The 17,763-nt window shown below is 32.1% G+C and overlaps 3 protein-coding genes and 1 long non-coding RNA gene across 15 annotated transcripts; 1 reads left to right on the plus strand and 3 right to left on the minus strand.

Moving 5' to 3' along the window:
* Nucleotides 1–20: 20 nt before the first annotated feature.
* LOC100740406 (poly [ADP-ribose] polymerase) lies at nt 21–3,924 on the minus strand. 3 transcript variants are annotated; one of them, XM_003487020.4, is made up of 5 exons: nt 3,676–3,924; nt 3,186–3,327; nt 2,556–3,100; nt 2,269–2,474; nt 21–2,168 (listed from the first exon to the last, which is right to left on the minus strand). In XM_003487020.4, the coding sequence occupies exons 1-5, from the start codon at nt 3,787–3,789 to the stop codon at nt 203–205; spliced, it is 2,973 nt and encodes a 990-aa protein (XP_003487068.1). In that variant the 5' UTR covers nt 3,790–3,924; the 3' UTR covers nt 21–202. The 3 variants fall into 3 exon arrangements, with proteins under 3 accessions (XP_003487068.1, XP_024221324.1, XP_012237398.1); XM_024365556.2 differs by having other exon boundaries at nt 3,186–3,341; nt 3,676–3,813; XM_012381975.3 differs by lacking the exon at nt 3,676–3,924 and adding an exon at nt 3,579–3,602.
* A 140-nt stretch (nt 3,925–4,064) lies between these two features.
* Nucleotides 4,065–4,766, plus strand: LOC117151299. Its single transcript, XR_004461109.1, has 2 exons — nt 4,065–4,195; nt 4,464–4,766. It is a non-coding gene; the product is annotated as an uncharacterized LOC117151299 (long non-coding RNA).
* Nucleotides 4,767–5,924: 1,158 nt separating this feature from the next.
* LOC100740646 lies at nt 5,925–15,251 on the minus strand. Of its 9 annotated transcripts, none has more exons than XM_024365550.2 (10): nt 15,099–15,251; nt 13,575–13,702; nt 12,078–12,170; nt 9,328–11,670; nt 9,140–9,228; nt 8,369–8,506; nt 7,662–7,838; nt 6,966–7,088; nt 6,636–6,740; nt 6,211–6,525 (listed from the first exon to the last, which is right to left on the minus strand). In XM_024365550.2, the coding sequence occupies exons 3-10, from the start codon at nt 12,145–12,147 to the stop codon at nt 6,211–6,213; spliced, it is 3,360 nt and encodes a 1,119-aa protein (XP_024221318.1). In that variant the 5' UTR covers nt 12,148–12,170; nt 13,575–13,702; nt 15,099–15,251. The 9 variants fall into 9 exon arrangements, with proteins under 9 accessions (XP_033175063.1, XP_033175064.1, XP_024221318.1 ...); XM_024365551.2 differs by having other exon boundaries at nt 15,161–15,241; XM_024365549.2 differs by having other exon boundaries at nt 14,796–15,224.
* A 670-nt stretch (nt 15,252–15,921) lies between these two features.
* On the minus strand, nt 15,922–17,081 carry LOC100740940 (uncharacterized protein KIAA1143 homolog). 2 transcript variants are annotated; one of them, XM_024365477.2, is made up of 4 exons: nt 16,745–17,081; nt 16,541–16,663; nt 16,216–16,345; nt 15,922–16,159 (listed from the first exon to the last, which is right to left on the minus strand). In XM_024365477.2, the coding sequence occupies exons 2-4, from the start codon at nt 16,649–16,651 to the stop codon at nt 15,990–15,992; spliced, it is 411 nt and encodes a 136-aa protein (XP_024221245.1). In that variant the 5' UTR covers nt 16,652–16,663; nt 16,745–17,081; the 3' UTR covers nt 15,922–15,989. The 2 variants fall into 2 exon arrangements, with proteins under 2 accessions (XP_024221245.1, XP_003487072.1); XM_003487024.4 differs by having other exon boundaries at nt 16,541–17,080.
* Between the last annotated feature and the right edge of the window lie 682 nt (nt 17,082–17,763).

Raw genomic sequence — 17,763 nt, forward strand, 5'->3', positions numbered from 1 at the left:
CTGATGCAGTATATTAAAAATAAAGATTTACTATTTTTAAATTTATTGTTCATATAAAATGAAAATTGATACATCACTTTCTGTGACAAAAACATGGAAGATAGTATTATTAATGGAATAGTTCCAAATATTTAACATACATAGCTGAATTATATTGGATATAAACTTTTATGTTTATTTTGCTTAAATATTTAAAAAAATATTACTCTTTGTATTTGAAATTCATTTTCAGTAAGTATTGCGCTTTTACCTGAGCAACATCATATACAATGTATTCATTGTATAATAAATCGGATTTTTTTGGTAATTTAGCAGATACAGGCACACCATATGGAACTTCAACACCGTCTTTCATTTTGTAAACAGTTTCAGGATCGGGTTGTGTCCGACCACGACCCCATGTTGAATGCTTACCGCTCGGTAACTTTTCAATATAATCTGCACGATATCGTTCATGCATATTACCTAATGCCACTTCACAAAGCAATAACAAACCCGTAGGGCTTCCGCTGTGTGTACAACAATAATTCGCAGATTTGGAAACCATGTCCGCAAAGTATATACCTTTACCAAACATATAACCAGTAACGGGAGCTTCTGGTGGCGCTATTCTTAAACCTTGAGAAAGTATACCAGCAAAGTTAGTCGTTCTAGAACCATGCCACAGTAACTTCCTGTTGTGTAATTTCTTGAATGGCTTATATCTATTGTCTTCCCCTTGTCTCTTAATAACAAATACATCTTGAATTTCAAGTTCGTACAGTGTATGAGTTGCTGCATGAGTATTTTGCACATATTTTTTAATGACTTTATACTCCTCACTTTCCTTATCCAATATTTTAATTTCAGTATTGAGTTGCTTGTAATAGGTATCGAGTGGATTCTTTGTTGCATCCGCCTTAGTATGCAAAAGCGAATACGCAATTTCCATTTCAAGTAATGCGTCTAACATTTCACACTTGGCATGGATTTCTTCCATCGTATTCAAGACTTTAAGCTCGGATACTCCGAAATTATGAGGTATTAGGTTATAAAATCTGTTGGATGCATCAACCAACTGAACCGAATCGACATCTTTCTTCTTTAATACTTCTTGTAAATCAGTTAATACTGAATACGCCTTTTGGATTTGTGTTTTGGACAATTTTCCAAGCGGCATTTTTTCTACATCAATTTCAAATTCAACCATCACCTTTTTCATATTCGCTTCATCGAAAATCAATTTCATTAAATCTTGAATTGGCAGTTCTAACTCACTCTTAATATGAGAGTCTAATTTTGTCGATACATCATCCCCATAATCAATATCCACCGGGTACATTTTGCCAGGTACTTTAACAAAATTATCTCTCTGATTCCAACAGTTTCCACTTTTCTCCGTGTATAGTTCCTCAAACTGAGCTATACATTCCTCTAGAGATAATTTCTGTACTTTTGAACCACCGATAGTAGTTCCTATTCTGCCCCAGCTTCTAAACAACCAGTATTCACCTTTCTTATCGTGCTTTAAAATCTGCAACTTATAATAGCTATTTTTTTTAGTTTGTATGTCTGAAAGTATCAATGTAACATTATACTTATTTTTACCCTCTTGATATACATGTGCACAATCTTGTAAACCACTATCTGGGTCAACAGTTTCACCTTTTTTCAATTGCAATTTCATTTTACCAGATCCTGATTTTTCAAATGTACTTTTCCCTTTACTTTTTGAGACATTCGATTTTTCTGTGAGAACGTTAATTTTATTAGACAAGTCACCTCCCCAACTTGAAATAGTTTTCTTTTCAATGAGCGATATAGCAGGTTTTGTATATTTTTTAGCTTCCTCAATGAAGTCTGCAGTAATAACTTGAATGTTAAAACTTTTGGCTTCTTCCATCTTTTTACTCATTTTATCTACTTCATGTTGTGTTGATATAATAGCAGCTACATTTTCATGAAGTTTTGAAGTTATCTCTCCTCCTAGATGTAAAATTTCCTTTTTTAAGGTATTTCTATCTTTTCCTATGTTCCCTATAATAAAGAATTGCATATGCTTCAATGGCTTGGGTTTTGCTTCAACTTTGGGTCCAGAATCAACTTCATCTTCCTTTTTTACTGCACTGGACGTTGATGGTACAGCTATCTTTATAAGTCGTTTTCTAACTTTGTATTTCAAAGATTTGCTATTAAACATTGAAACAGTGATTAATTTTTTCACATGTCTTTCGCAAATATGCTAATTTATGAAAATAGCTTTTAATTTTAATTCATGAAAATACTTACAGATCTGGATATGCTTCTTTTATATCAGATGGTATTACAAATTTCTTTCTTTTAGGATCTTGCATGATATTTTCACACTTTGTCCATTCTGTCAAATCTCCAGTACATTTGTATCCAGTACCTGAATTATACACAAGCTGTCCATTACATTTTGGACACGGCTTTAAAGCCCCAAAACAAATTGCATCCGATAAACGATCTATTATCTACACAACAAATATGTTAATCATTTAAATATTTTATTTACTTTGAATCAAAAATAAACTTAATTAAAATAAAATACATACAGCTGAAACACCTTCTGGTATTTGTTGTTCATTTTCTTCTAACATAGTAATGAGGTCAGGTTTCTTTATAGAGGATAATTTATCTTTAATTGCAAATAATTCATCATTTTGTTTTTTCATTTCTTTCTCTTCTTCTGCATCTTCTGGTTCATCTTTGATTTTCTTAACAGGTGGGACATCATCTACCTTAATTCTTGGCAAAACACTTTTGAGTTTCTTCTGATCATCTTTGGAAAGTTCATCTTTGCCAGGAAGTGAATCTCCACTCTCATAAAATTGTAAACTTTCCCTTACTTTGGCAAAGCATTCAAGATGATGCCATCTATCTATACCACCGTATCTTCTGCCATGTTCACTTTCAAAATCTTTTTTTGATACTCTGATCTCACCCTGTACTATCTTTTCTTCACAGGCTTTACAAGTTGATTTGTTAGATTTTGCATATTGGACTAAAAAATCATGTAATGGACCTGTAGCAGCAGTACCACCACCACTACGCTTTCTTCCTTTTCTAGATGCAGGCAATGGAAGGGTGCTTGCTTCCTCTATAAAAATGTTCGATTCAAACTATTGCATTATATTATTGTATTATAATATCAAATATGATTTACAGCAATATAATAAACAAACCAATTCTCCTTTGAAGTTCCTTTTGATCTTCCCAGCGAATATTATCAAAATTAGCAATATCTGCAGTAGTTTTTGGCCTTTGTTTCATGAAAAAACAAGGCGGATGATACCACTTTGGTACCTTTCCATCATGAACAGGACTCTAAAATTTAAAAGCTAAAATTTAACAAACATATTTTAAAACATTATAATAGTTTTAAAGGAATATAAAACATATGGATAAACTCAATGACTTTATTAAAAAGTAATTCTAAATAAATTTCCCCAATTTTATTAAAATTAAATGTAGATAAAATAATAATTTATTAATAGAAAAACATTAATCTTCATAAATATATTGCATTTTATATTGTATTGTCGAACACATCATCAATTGCCATTATATTATGTAACCTTGATGAAGCTGAACAATAATTGAATTTAAAACTTATGCTGATTACAGCAATGACATATAAATTCATGCAAAATTAATAATGTTGACATGGTATACCTGAACAATAACGGCGAGTCTTAACGAATCTTTTTCGATATTTTTCTTACAATTTTGGCATGAAGCCCTCGAACTTTTTGCATATTCGACAGAATATGGTAAATCGGGATTCATTGTTTCACTAAAATCCGTTCAATAATTTTAGTCTTGAAGCCAAGCGCCAAAGAGCAGTATTCAATGAGCGAAGACAAAATGCGCGTTGCGCGCCAAATACCAGTATATTCGGAAGTTTATCTTATTTTCTGTTACAATTACAATCTATCTTAAATAAGTGACCAATCATAGAACAAAAAAAATCCTACAATGATTATATGTAATTTCAATTTTATCTACTTCAATTAATTCAATTTAAATTCGAGAAGTATGTGTTAAATACTTCGATAATAAATTGATGACTAATCATGTGATATATACGTATGATATATAAACCGGAAGTGATATCCTATTTTCTACGAATTTTAGAACTTACCTTAATTATCACTTTCGTTCATACATTTATACGTTAGTTTACTCTAAAAAGGTATTCTGACTTGGAAATTATTTTTTCTTTCTAATATAAAATCTTTAATTTAATTTGGGAAATTACTCAATTTTTTAATCTTTTAAATTTATTTTCAAACTAATAATTAAAATATGAAACATTTATTTACTTATAATACAATTATACTTTTATATTTTATATATATATATTAACATTATTTTTTCATACTTAATAATTATTTACTAATTTATATAATGCTTTATATATAATCAATTTATATGATTTGATTTACATTATATTGTTACAGGTATATACTCATTATCAATTATACATGATGCATTAAAATGCATAAAACATTTAAAATAAATGCATACCCGTAAACATAGATCTACATTATTGTATGTAGTCTAAAGGATATTATAAATAAGCTATGAGTTGTAATACAATGTTGGTACACTTTATTTTTATAATCGTATAATATTGTACAAATTATTACAGTAAACTATATATTTCTGTAATTACGTCTATGAATGTTTCTCTGTTTTACCAACATAGTTTGCCATAAAAGTGGCTGACAAGTGGTAGTTCAATTAAATAATATAACCATACAGTGTAAAAATGCACTATGTTATGTCCTTTATCGAATGCAATCCTTTTTTTTCTAAAATTATTTCCTACAATAACGTACAAAACTTATTAAGAAAAGATCAAAATTATTAAATTAATTCTGTTACTTCTTTCGACTATCTACATATTCATATAAGCCTATTATATAAATCCATAGTGCTTACAAGAAGATAATTAACTGTCCCTTCTTATACCACGCTATCACTATGCTATAATAATTATATATATATATATGTAATATATATATATATATATGATTTTACATATTTATATATATAATACTTTTCTTGATATTATATATATACATATATAAATATATATGTGTAGATGTCACATTGTTCATACTAACAAATTCGGTATTTCATAATAAATTTATCGTTCCAACAGAAAAAATGTATACACATATGTGTGCCATCCTATTTTATTGATATAGTCGTTTATATTATATTCTATATTAATGTACATTTTTGTTTATATACGAGCGCAAAAATAAAACTTAATATTTTATTATAACGTCTGCCACGAAAAATTTAAACTTATAGCAATAGATACAATTTACAACTTCAAAAGATGTTTTGATTTTATAACTTACTTCATACACACAACTTTATCAAACGTTACAAATTAAACAGAGAATTATATATTCCACATTCATCGCTTAAAAGTATGATTCCAAATTTGAAAAGAAGACAAAAATATGTATGTGTTGGAAAAAAATGGAGAAATTTTATTCCCATTTATTTACCCATTTTTTTGGTAAATAATACTTATTATTTACCAAAAGACATTGCGAAAGTTTTAGGTCACTCCCATTAATTAGTACAATTTTTTATTTGGTATATCGTTCAGAAATTTCTTCGCAACATGACGTGTAGACACATCGAATATATGGAGTAAGGACAGTTTATCGTTCATTGTCTTACGTAATCGTATTAGGATTAATAACAAAATAGAATTAATTCAAATATATTTGTCCTTAGAAAAAGAATTTATATTATTAGTGAATTTACTATCCAAGATTCGCAATATGACATGTGAGTGTCGCATAAAATGTAAATATACTTCGTATTTATAGGTTTTTATAGGCGTGTAGGTCAGGAATATGCAGCTCTAGGATTAACCAAGGAATTAGACTGAAGGCCACCCTTTAATATTTTTACAGTCTATTTTATCTATGTCTGATAACAACAATAAAAATTCTTAAATAAATATATCGGTATAATCATTGATGGAATATTATTACGCAATCAACTATTTTTTTGCTCAGAGTTGTATGTTTATGTGTTGTAATTGCGTCTTAAGCATAATATGCATACACATGTACACGGTACGTCAATCATTGTATACTACAATGACTGGTATGGAGTACCACAAAATTAGGTGAAATTCATTAAGACAAGACACATGTATCACTCTGCTGATCATTGCTATTTTCCTCTGCCTTGAGATGTACCCGACCTGGTTGTAGGTTTTGCTGGTTGTGGAATAATCGTAATTTCATCATTAATCTTCAATGGTTTCAGAAGGGAGTCATTGGATCTGGACGATGGAGATGAAGGTGTATTCTTCTTATCCATTACTCTTTTAGCTACGCCACTATGTGCCGAATATACGTGATTTTCAAACTGCTTATACATTCCAAACGTGGAAGTGCAAACTGTACATTTATAAGATAGATGCGCTGGTTTTAATGTCATTCCATGATCTCGCGCGACATGATTTAGTAATTTCCATTGATATACCTAAAAATTAAGATCCACAACCCTCAAGTAATATGCTGCTTAAATTTATATCTCCCAATCTCACATGTACATAATTTCGAATGTTGAGCAACATAAAATGTATAACTCACCCTGCCGCAAGCGGGACAGCGACCTGCATCTTTTCCTCTATTTGCAGCTTCTTGCATACTAGATGTAACCAAACCATGAGACCCAAGTAAATGTCTTTCCAGACCCTGTAATAATATTTACACAATACTATTATAATTTTATTTTTACATATAAAAGATTGAACAAGGCACAGTCAATAATTAAATAAAAAAAAATAAAAAAAATTGGAAAATATTAATTTTTAATTCATAAAATGTGCTCTATATACATCACATGTTGTTTGTTGTATTATTTTATATTTAAATACAGTAATGAAATTTATAAAAGAGGAAAAGTATGTATTTAAGTACCTGGTCTGTGAAAAACCGAAATTGACATTTTTGGCAATTCAATGGAGGTCTACTATAAATCATCTTTGGATGTATTTTTACTTTGTGAATCCATTGCATATGGTTACGTAGTTGTTCTAAATCCTGAAAGATAAAATAGAGACAAGGCACATGTACAAAATATAATACTTATAATATATAATGCATAATACTTATAGTATTATTTAATTTTACAACATTTTATATCGTTAAAACCATTTGAATATAATATATTAAGTTGAGCGGGAAGTAATGTCGAATTTTCTGATAAGGCACTTCCATGATTTCCTATGGGTATCTTCCATCTTTTTTTACACCTTCTCAAAAAAATTATTGAATTTTCAAAGAAAAATATTCCACTTGATTCTTTCTCAAAGTTGAAATCACTAGTTTGAAGCTTTTTATATCATCTTTATCCTATATGTTCCTCATATTTGAAAGCTTTGCACAAATTTTCAATCACAACAGTCGCATTGTTAACTTTTTAAAACCCATGAAAGATACAATGAGATGATAAGTGCATTTTGTCTCAATCCTTGCTTGCGAATTTCTCTATTGCAACTGATGGTAAAGACAGAAGTGCATCTTTATTTGCAAATAGGTAATTAAAAATTAATGAAACATTTTATAATAGAAAATCCGACAGTATTTTTCCCATCATCTTAATACATAACTCACCTTAATATAACCATCGCAGATTTCACATATGACAAATGTAGTTTTTTCTCCAGACTTTGATGAAGTTCCAGAACCAGGGATGGAGGTTTGAGATGTTGTACGTGGTAATGGAGTTATAGATATACTTGGTTGACTTAACAATTTTGCAGTAGGATTTTTGGGACTTGCTGTTGTATTCTGAAAAATATAAAATACACTAATTATTTTAAACATTAAAAATGTGTACCTTCAGAATTGGTAAATTTTTAATCCAATTATGTTACAGTATCAAATTGTATCTTATTTAAAAAAATCTTTATATCTTAAATATAACTTAAATATATACTAGTTATTATCGACTGATTTTTACAAAGGTAATAGTAAAGGTAATAAAAATTGTCAATGAATTCCTTCAAAATTTATAAACAATGTAAGATTATATCAATACAAAATTAAACATTTTCATAATGCAAGATATTACAAGGGTAAAAATACATTGATGAGATCAATAATTACGAAACTAGTTGCACTGCACACTAATGATATGTTTAGCCATAACTTTACACATATTGTTAACTCTTATAAGCAATTGTGTACAGCTTCGATTAAGTAAATCTCAAGAAATCGGTTATAAAAGCCGTTTTGCACCTGCAGAACACATTATCCATGCGACCACAAATTTTACAAAATCAATATAACCTTCCTGATAGGTTCCAACAATTATTTACCTGTGATGAGGACAATCTAGAGAGAGAGTCGATTACGTTGGGTACAAGTGCAATGGGTGTGGGTTGACCGGAACTGCCGCCGCTACTGCTACTCACTCCCGAGACAGCCGACATGACAGTCCCAGAGCCACCCACCACCTGTGTCACCACCCATATATTTTTTTACTAATTCTTAAACTCTTATATACTTGAATTTGTGAACCTGTAGTTTTTTTTATAGATATTAGTAAAACAAAATTAGCCGAGGAAAATTCACAGAAGGAAATCAACATACTCCACTACCAATAGATAAATAGAAAATAAAATACTTAAATGTAAATAAATAAAACAAATATAATTTTTTCTTTTCTTCCCATTATGATAATTTACTATATTAATCATTCTTTAAATTTGATACATAAAATATAGTAAGACAGCTTTCCCAAATTTTATTAGATACTGTGTGTATTAATAGTGGTGACAATTATTACAAAAAGATTCAAAGAAATATAAAGGCATAAATATACTGTGCATATCATACGTGTGCTTATACATTGTAACTGAAATTACATTACTTCAAGGACATTACCTTCAGGGACATGACTTTAAATGATTATCATTCCCCTTATTACTATCAAATCTTATAAAAGTTACGACATTAGAATACGTTTAATATGCAACATAATCCTTCAATATTTACAAAATACTGTGCGTCCTTTTTCTACCAAAAAAATACTGAAATATGTTCTATTATTAATAAAAAAGAATTAGAAAAAATGAAAACATTTTTACCTGAAATATTTGATTACTACCAAATCGGTATGAAGTAGGGACCAATAAGCCAGACGATGTTGGACGATACATCATTCCTGCAACATTATCTAAAACATTAGCAATATATTACACATAATCGAATTTGCACAGGTCGAGTATAATTCAATGTAATATGTTAATATTAATGTAAAATGATAAAAAGTTACCCTGACGCATTGTCGTACCACCCGGTCGTAATGTTTTCAAATCTGAATATCTTGGTTGCATAGGCGGCCGTCCTCTTCCACGACCAGTGATTGGAGCAGGAAGTAATTTTGGTAAAAGTGGTTGAGGTCCTTTACCACTCATTGCCATCGCAAGTGCACTGGGGTTAGTTGGCCCAACAGGCCTTGTTCGATTGAATCGTGGAATTTTTGCTGGAGGTTCCCAATCAGCACCTGGTTCTAGATTCTTTTCCGATCTGAATTTCTTAGTACAAGCAAGTATATGTCGATTTAGTTTGCCTTTCTGGTTGTCTTCAAACGGACAATTAGGACATTGATGAAAAGCTGGACCCCGCTCCAACCTCCCGCGAGTATTATGTTCTGCTTCCATATGGTATAATATGTCGTGGGGACTACGCATTTCAGTCGGACAAAAATTACACTTGTAGACGTAATTGCGCATATGTGGAGTTTCTAAATGATGTTGCATGACTAAAGTTGATTCTGTTTTAAAATTACAGAATTCACATTTTTTCTGTTCTAAATGGAATGGTTCATTATTTTCTTTACTAAATTCTAGATTTTTAATGAGTGAATTTATAGCTAGTTGAGTTTCAGCCGATGTGCTACTTTTTCCCTGTTTACGTTTTTGAGTCCGTAAAAGATCAGTTTGCACATATTCCTGAACAAGATTCACTCCAATTTGCATGAAAAATTTCCCCAGTGGTAAATCAAAATATGTCAGTACTTTATTCCTATCGTCTTGTCGTATATCCTGTTTATCACTTATATTACTAAATCCAGATTCAGTTATATCTACTGAATTATCACCTCTGTCTTCATCCTTTTTACTCTTACTACAAGTTCCTTCATTTTCACTTTCATCACTTTTATCTTTATTTTTTTGAATTATATCCAGTGAATCCTCATCACATTCCTCTCCCTTATTTTCTTCTATGCTTCTTTTGCTTCTCTCGTCTTTTTCTTGTTCCTCTAAGCATTTCTCCAATTTTGTGACGAACTCCTTTAAGGGTTTCAGAGGTGGTTTTTCATATACATATGGTACTATAAAAGATGGCGCTTCTACCACAAACATGTCATCGCTTAAAGTAGGTAATATTGGAGGTGTAACCGTAGGTGTTACCGTTGTCATACTAGTAGTTTTAGGACTTAGCTGTGCAGTTTTTGATGTCATGGGCACTGGTGTAATAGTCGTCCTCATATTAGGATACATAGTTTGTGTAGTCATTCCCACTGGAACTACTGAAAATGAGCTAGTACTAGAAACAGTGTGATGAGGTTTACTGCTACTCACAGGAACACCACCACGTCCAGAAAGTATAGAATTTGTATCTATAATAACTAAGGTAGGTTCTTTCTTTCCTCCTTTTACAGATTTGCTACCAGCAGCTATTTCTACTAACCGTTTAGTATCATTGACTACAATAGTAGTCTTACTATTTTTGACTGGTGACTTTAGTTTAGAATTCTCTTTGTCTTTACTGTCAATACCAGCCAAAGGATCTTCTGGCTTAATTTCCTCAATATCTGAGCCATCATCATCTACTTCCTCTTCTTCTATTTCTTTTTCTATGTAACTTGTCCTCTTTATATTTCTAGAACTTCTTCTTGGTGTAATACTACTAAGATCTACTTGCTTTCTTTGTTTTCTTTGTTTTGGGTCTTTATTAATACGTTCTGGTGAAGTATTATGACCATTCTTTGCACTATCAGTTATTTCTTCAATATCAGGACTATCGCAACTACCGTTTTCTTCACAAATTTTCACATCAGATGTATCCATACTACTATCAGCAATTTCGCTACTGTCATTAAGTTGGATATCACTACTGCCTGATAAATTATTATCTTTAAGGGCAGAAGCTTTTGTAGTGAACACATCATCGTTATCGGAGTGTATTTCTGTTATGTTTTCGTCAAGACATTCAACATCCGAATTATTACTCTGTTCATCAACTTCCATAGCCTCACAGGATGTGTTTCTACACTTATCTTCAGTCTTGGACACTTCACTAAAATTGTTTATGTCACTGACACCCTCTGGAGATTTAGACATTTTAGAGTCATTTTCTGACTCTGACATTTCACTCCCTTTACTTCTATTTTGCGCTATCCCATTCTGTTCACTATTTTCAGGTTCTAGACCCCTTTCTTCCATTTCAACATCCATTCTGTGTTTGTCCTCATCATCTTCTTTTCCATTTGCCTCTCTTTGCTCCCTTACTACACTAATTTCTTTTGACACAAGTTTGGATATATTAGTGTCAGCATCAATGAATTCTTCCTTGTCATTATAATTTCCATTAACCCCATTTGGAATCACATCTGCAAAATATAACAGATTATTTTTATACAAGTATTAATTCTTTTTTAATATTAAATATACATTATATTAAGTATAACATGATAGATGAAGCAAGCTATTAGTACTTCACTAATAACTACAATTACATTACAATGATCAGAGAACATAGCAGAGGTATTAGAAAATGTGAATCATTTCTACATAACTTGAGCAAACTACACCTTCTTAACAACATGCAAATCCAATAAAATGTTATAAAATACAATAAAATAATATCCATCCATATAGCAGAAAAACGAGAAACTCAATACTGGCGTCACTTTTTAACGATAACGGAAGAAAATAGCGAAGCAAAACAGAAAAATGAATATATCGGTCGTACAAAAAAAGGGTTGCTCTAACAGTTTGAAAGAGGAATAGAGCATACCTTTGAGAACCTTATCAGGACTGGTCTGAGATGAGTCCTTAATAGGGGGTTCTTCCAGCGTGCCTTCCATGGGGCCACCACTGTACAGTTGATCTAAACAATTAATAAGAGCAGAGGGATAAGCGGCTCGTAGCGACGACGACGCGTTTCATTACATCGACGATATGAGAACGCGAGGGCGGGGAGAGAGAGAGAGAGAGAGAGAGAGAGAAAGAGAGAGAGGGAATTTTTAGCGGGGCCGAATTTTTCAAAATGGCGCTGCGAATTCCGTACTCCTATTTCCTTGTTCCCATAACCAACAAAGTTCGTTGGATATATATCCCCACGCTCCAGACCCGACAGAATTCCCAAAATGAGTCTCTGGTTGGTCGGTGAGAAACTCTTGGCACGCGCGCACACTTGGAAAAAGAGGAACCAGGGAGTGGACCCGTGGATAAAAATGATCGGAGACGAAGCGAAGTCCTGCGAAGTAGCTTGAATGGTTAGCGTCTCTCAGTCAGTCACCTGCACTCGCCAGCCACCGCGTCCGAGCGCCAGCCAGTCAGCCAGTCAGCCCTCCGCCGTACCTCTCCTCACTCAACCTTCACAAACCTACCAAACCTACATCTATACCTACAACTTATACATCGAACTTTCGCCTTTCGTACACACTGACAAACATGTAGTCGTAGGTATATAAACATACACGCAGTGATACGCAGACACGAACCATTCGACTCGCCATCCATAGGTGAGCGCGCGAGCGCACAACCTTCCGACTCTCTACAGTACTCTACACTATATATGCCGGACAACACGCCAACCACCTACAGAACAACCCTATGACCTACCGAATCCAATCATGACAAATTCATCTCACACGACGATACTAAACGTGAACGAATTTGAAATTGCAAGTATCGGATAGTTTCACATTTATCCATGTAACTTAAACACGTCAAATAACATTCTAATATAGATTGATGATACGTGACAAAGAAGAAACTAGATAAACGCGGATCGTTTTGTCAGATTATCTGTATACATAGATCTGATCCACCGGATAGGTGACGTTTTTATTCAAAGTTCTTATTAAAATTTTCGAAATTACCATTTGTCCTTATGACAAACGAAATTTTGTAGGAAATAAGCGGTTTGATATATGAAGTAGAAAGAGACGATGATAAAGTCTCTTTTGCATCCTATTGAAAGAGCATTACAGTATTCTCCTAAAAGATGCTAAGCATACTTTAACCTACACTAATGCTCTTTGATGCAGCATTCGCATCGTTCGTTGGAAATAGTAACGATAAGATTATTTGGAAATCGGAGAACGTGAATAAGAATTGGGTATGCAAGTGATCGAAAACACCGAGGAATTCCATTCAGTATGCTCGTTTCGGGACGTGTCTCGTGCTACTTAATTCGCTTATCCACAAATCCCCCGGCAGATCTATGAGGTAATGGAACGCGTACAAACTCCATTCGTCTCCTGTCACTAGGCACAAATATACGCACCTGACCGCTTGCTTGTCCTAAACGATTTTCTGATACCGCGACATTTTCACAACGTGCGATCTTCAGTGGCGGTGGAGGAGGTACGATTTGTCCTTTATACACACTTCTACACGATTTATTCACAAAACCTGTAAATAGTGAACATTCATCGCTGAAAATTAGGCACCAGAGGGCAGGCGCGACGTTGGAAACGTTAAAAAGTTATGCCCAGGGCCGTCGCAAGAATCGTGGGCTCTTTTCCACAAGGGTTAAGCAGAAATCAAGCTAGAAAGAAAGGGCGGCAGAACGGAACAGAATACTTCGTGATGTATATTTTCCCTGGATGCTATTTATCATTCTTTTATAGCTTTTTATATGAATGTCATTAGTCTTGAACGAAACTTTATACAAAAAAATATTAAAAAGATATGTTTTTAATATTGAATGATATTCATTATCTTTTAATGAAAATAAAGGAACAAAATTGATTAGATGTTTTCGTTCACTTTGTAAAAAAATATATGTTGTGTACGAGATGCAAATTGTTTAAAATATATTAAATATAAAATGAGAGCATTGATTGAATTATCTTCTATTCCAATGTACTGTAAAATTGAAACAAAGAAATATACAATTAAATAATTGAAATTATAGAAACATTAATATGCAATGTTTTATTTAGTCGATTTAAAGGATCAAAATCATGATTCTCTATCGTAATTTCAATAATTCACATACAGCATTTTTCTACTCCATATCTTGCTGATCATGCACTTAAGTAAGCAAAATAATGGTGCAAGATCGCATTATTTAAAGGATAAATACGCTCTGCGTCGATATAATTGAAATAAATAATTAACTATCAATTTCGAATCGATCGATTCAATGTGAAAACAATAGTAGCGAAGTACATAATAAATTCCACTAAACAGTTCTTAGCGTGTATCACTAGTATCACTATATGTAATGTAAGTAATTTAGTTAAGTTACGCGAACGTCGGTAGTTAATGGCAATCGATATATCGTAAATGAATTCTAATATCATCAATAGTGTAGTAATATATTTACACTAAAAGTCAAGAAATGTAAACATTAGTGCATACATTCGAAAGAAAATTCTTGTTAAAAATCTTTCGAGACAACCTGTTTAATAAAGAGAGATAAGAGGAGCTAAAATTATTGGGAATCGCAAGGGAATTGAGAGGATTGTCACGGCCCTGGTTATATTGTGTTATTCGGTACCACAACTGTACAAATCATAAAATCCAACAAATCAATCGCAAGTCCCTTGGCGTTTCCTTTTTTTTCTTTTTACAAATAATAATTCTTTGTTTCCATCTACGATCTCGAAAATTGTGGAAACACTCGTGTTTACTAATTCATTGAAATTTTTTAGGAAGATGCCGCCATTTCTTCATAAGGGCTGGCTTAACTGTCGAACAGCTGCCGTGGTGGTCGCTAGCCGATCGCGATTATCCCCCCAAAGAGGACCAATAATCGAAACACACACACATCGCAAATGCCGTGCTATTTAAATTCACTGACCGTTCGCAAGCACTGATAAATATTCGGCTACACACGCGACTCCTTCGACACTTGATACACACCGTTTTTATATCAAAATTATTCACATATACTTTGTGTTTATTTGGGTTCGACGTCACGGATCCTTCTTACCTTCGTCGTCGAAAACTGCCAAGATGGCGACGATAATCACGTGACCGTAAATTTTATGACGTACGCGTAATGTTAAAGGGACGAAACGACCAGTAGCGTTTGTTGTATATAGTCACGTGACCGGGTACACGTGCACATCCAATGAGAGCCTCTCCCAAGAATAAGGACAATCTGCAATTGCAACAATGTGTATAGTAATATTAGTAATAGGGTTGACTAACAAGCCTCCGCCCTTTTCTATAGGTTCCTTTGGGAAGACACACCGACAATTCACGTAAGGGTATTAAAAAAATGTTGTTTTACCATTTTTATATACATTATACTTATAAATACAAAGTTTATTACTTAATTTATATATATATATGTATTCTAAATAAAATAACATGGCTTTTTTATCTAATAAATTTTTATTATCATTCTTTTTTACACTATTAAAAGAATTATTTTCAAAAAGATACTATCTTTTTATTAAGAATTTATATTTATACAGCTAATTACATCCTTTTTTTTAACATTGTTATTGGAAAAAAATGTAAGAGTTTTATATACAATATTTACATTTTAAATATCAATATTTTCAGTACCTTAAATATACAAAGTTCCTCCAATAACATATTTATATGTTATTACATCACCATTATATGCTGTAGATCCTACTGTATATATTTAGAAAATATGTTAAATATCTTTGAGATCTTGTACAGTCATTTTTATTTTATATATTTTAATTATAAATGCGTTTGGCATACATAAGCAATGTTACGAGTAATCTTCATCATTATCACTAAATGATAATACAACTTTCTCTTGTTTTGATTTTTTAATTTTCTTTTTCAATGGTTTATCTGCTTTATCTGATTCTGCCTCTGTTATTTTGTTTTTCTTGAATATAATTCTTTTAGATAAATCTGCTGGAGTATTAGCTTCCTCTACAATATAAAAATTCATGTGTAGTTATCGTAGATGAAAGTTATGCACTTTATACCTTCTCCTTTCTTTTTCTTATATGCTTCTGCTTGTTCTGCACTCAAGTGTTCAGAATTTAATACAACTACAACAGGCTTGTCTTCTTCATGTTCTTCTTCATTGTCTGAATATTGTGGTAATACTTCTCTCTGTTTAAGAGAACGTTTTAAATTATTTAAATGATTGTTTATGCTAGTTATAAATAAGTATATATTGTGGTGTATGTAATGATTTAATTGCAAATATGCTTAATTGCAATAAATAATTATTAATTTATAGTTACGTCCTAATTAATAACCTAGAAGTTGAACAATTATTTGTATATAATGAAAAATACGATTTACCTTTGTGTCAATTGTAGGTCCTTCCTTGTATCCGATTTGTTCCTTTAATTCGCGTAAAAATTTTGGCTCATTCGGCTTAATATACGACACATTATGTTTCTTCCTTGACATTTTACTATCTTTCTGTTAATATTTTAAAATTCCAAACATCAAAATATAACCTAATTTTAGTATGCTACAAAATAATACTGCGTAATACATTACATATGAATTCTACATAGATTGGAAAATAAAATCAAGTTGGATACATCTAGTAAAATTCACTAGTGTCTTAATTCTGATTGGTTGGTACTATTGTGTGGCCGTTCAGGAACTTGGGGAATTCCAAGCTAAATTGTGAGTTATTATCCCTGGAGTATAAAAGCCACGATACGATCATATAAACAGGTCTTGACATTTGCTAGGGAAAACCGTCCGTAAATTGAGTCGTGTCTAATCATTAAAAATCAAGTTGAAAAATTAACAAAGTCCACGTTCTTGCAAAACAGATAGAGATGAATAGTGTTTCTGTTGAACATTCATGGTATGTATATACATATGTATATATATATATGTGTGTGTACCTATAAGAAGACAATATAGGAGAGAATCTCTTCTGAAACGCCACCATTGGGGGAAATGTACAACATATTATGAAAGCTGTAAACATCCGAGAAAACGAATAAACTATCAAAGTATACATGTTACCAGCGTCGTGTATACGCAGAACGAGACCTTTCCTTACGCCTCATCTCGGTCTTTTTCAAAGTGCTCCAAGGCATTTGTTTTTCGGTATCAAGCACTACGATTTTGATTGGCTTAGGTACGACTTGGAGAGTAAGCAAGAATGATTTTTGGTACCATTGAAGGGCATGTAGGACCTATAGTTTAAGGTGGGCTTCAAACTATCAGTTACCATGCTACTCGAACCTCAAGGCTGCGTCAATACATAAAAATTCGTAAATGTATGGCTCCCCGTACGCTATAGGGAGCCGCAAGGCTATGACGTTACATACACATACTTATATATATATATATATTTACTTATATATGTTTCAATGCAAATTATTGACAATCATTGACATATATATGAATGAATTAGTAATTACAAAAATTAATTAACATATGTACATATAGGTACATATAATAAAGTTTCTTCAGAAATTATTTAACTAACTTTCATTTACGTAGTCAGTATGTATTTTATAAAAAATAAATGAAGAATTCTTACTTATGAGAATGTC

Source organism: Bombus impatiens, unplaced genomic scaffold (genome assembly GCF_000188095.3).
Source record: "Bombus impatiens unplaced genomic scaffold, BIMP_2.2 scf_0136, whole genome shotgun sequence".
In the NCBI taxonomy this organism is placed as follows: domain Eukaryota; kingdom Metazoa; phylum Arthropoda; class Insecta; order Hymenoptera; family Apidae; genus Bombus; species Bombus impatiens.

Coding starts and splice junctions, on each gene's coding strand:
- LOC100740646 (XM_033319172.1), bottom strand. CDS start 12,147: ATGGAAGGCACGCTGGAAGAACCCCCTATTAAGGACTCATCTCAGACC. Junction 9,229..9,327: donor TGGTACGACAATGCGTCAGG/GTAACTTTTTAT, acceptor CTAATGTTTTAG/ATAATGTTGCAGGAATGATG. Junction 8,507..9,139: donor GTAGTAATCAAATATTTCAG/GTAAAAATGTTT, acceptor GTGGTGACACAG/GTGGTGGGTGGCTCTGGGAC.
- LOC100740406 (XM_003487020.4), bottom strand. CDS start 3,789: ATGAATCCCGATTTACCATATTCTGTCGAATATGCAAAAAGTTCGAGG. Junction 3,328..3,675: donor GACTCGCCGTTATTGTTCAG/GTATACCATGTC, acceptor TTTAAATTTTAG/AGTCCTGTTCATGATGGAAA. Junction 3,101..3,185: donor GGAACTTCAAAGGAGAATTG/GTTTGTTTATTA, acceptor ACATTTTTATAG/AGGAAGCAAGCACCCTTCCA.
- LOC100740940 (XM_024365477.2), bottom strand. CDS start 16,651: ATGTCAAGGAAGAAACATAATGTGTCGTATATTAAGCCGAATGAGCCA. Junction 16,346..16,540: donor GACCTACAATTGACACAAAG/GTAAATCGTATT, acceptor TCTCTTAAACAG/AGAGAAGTATTACCACAATA. Junction 16,160..16,215: donor TAAGAAAAAGAAAGGAGAAG/GTATAAAGTGCA, acceptor TTTATATTGTAG/AGGAAGCTAATACTCCAGCA.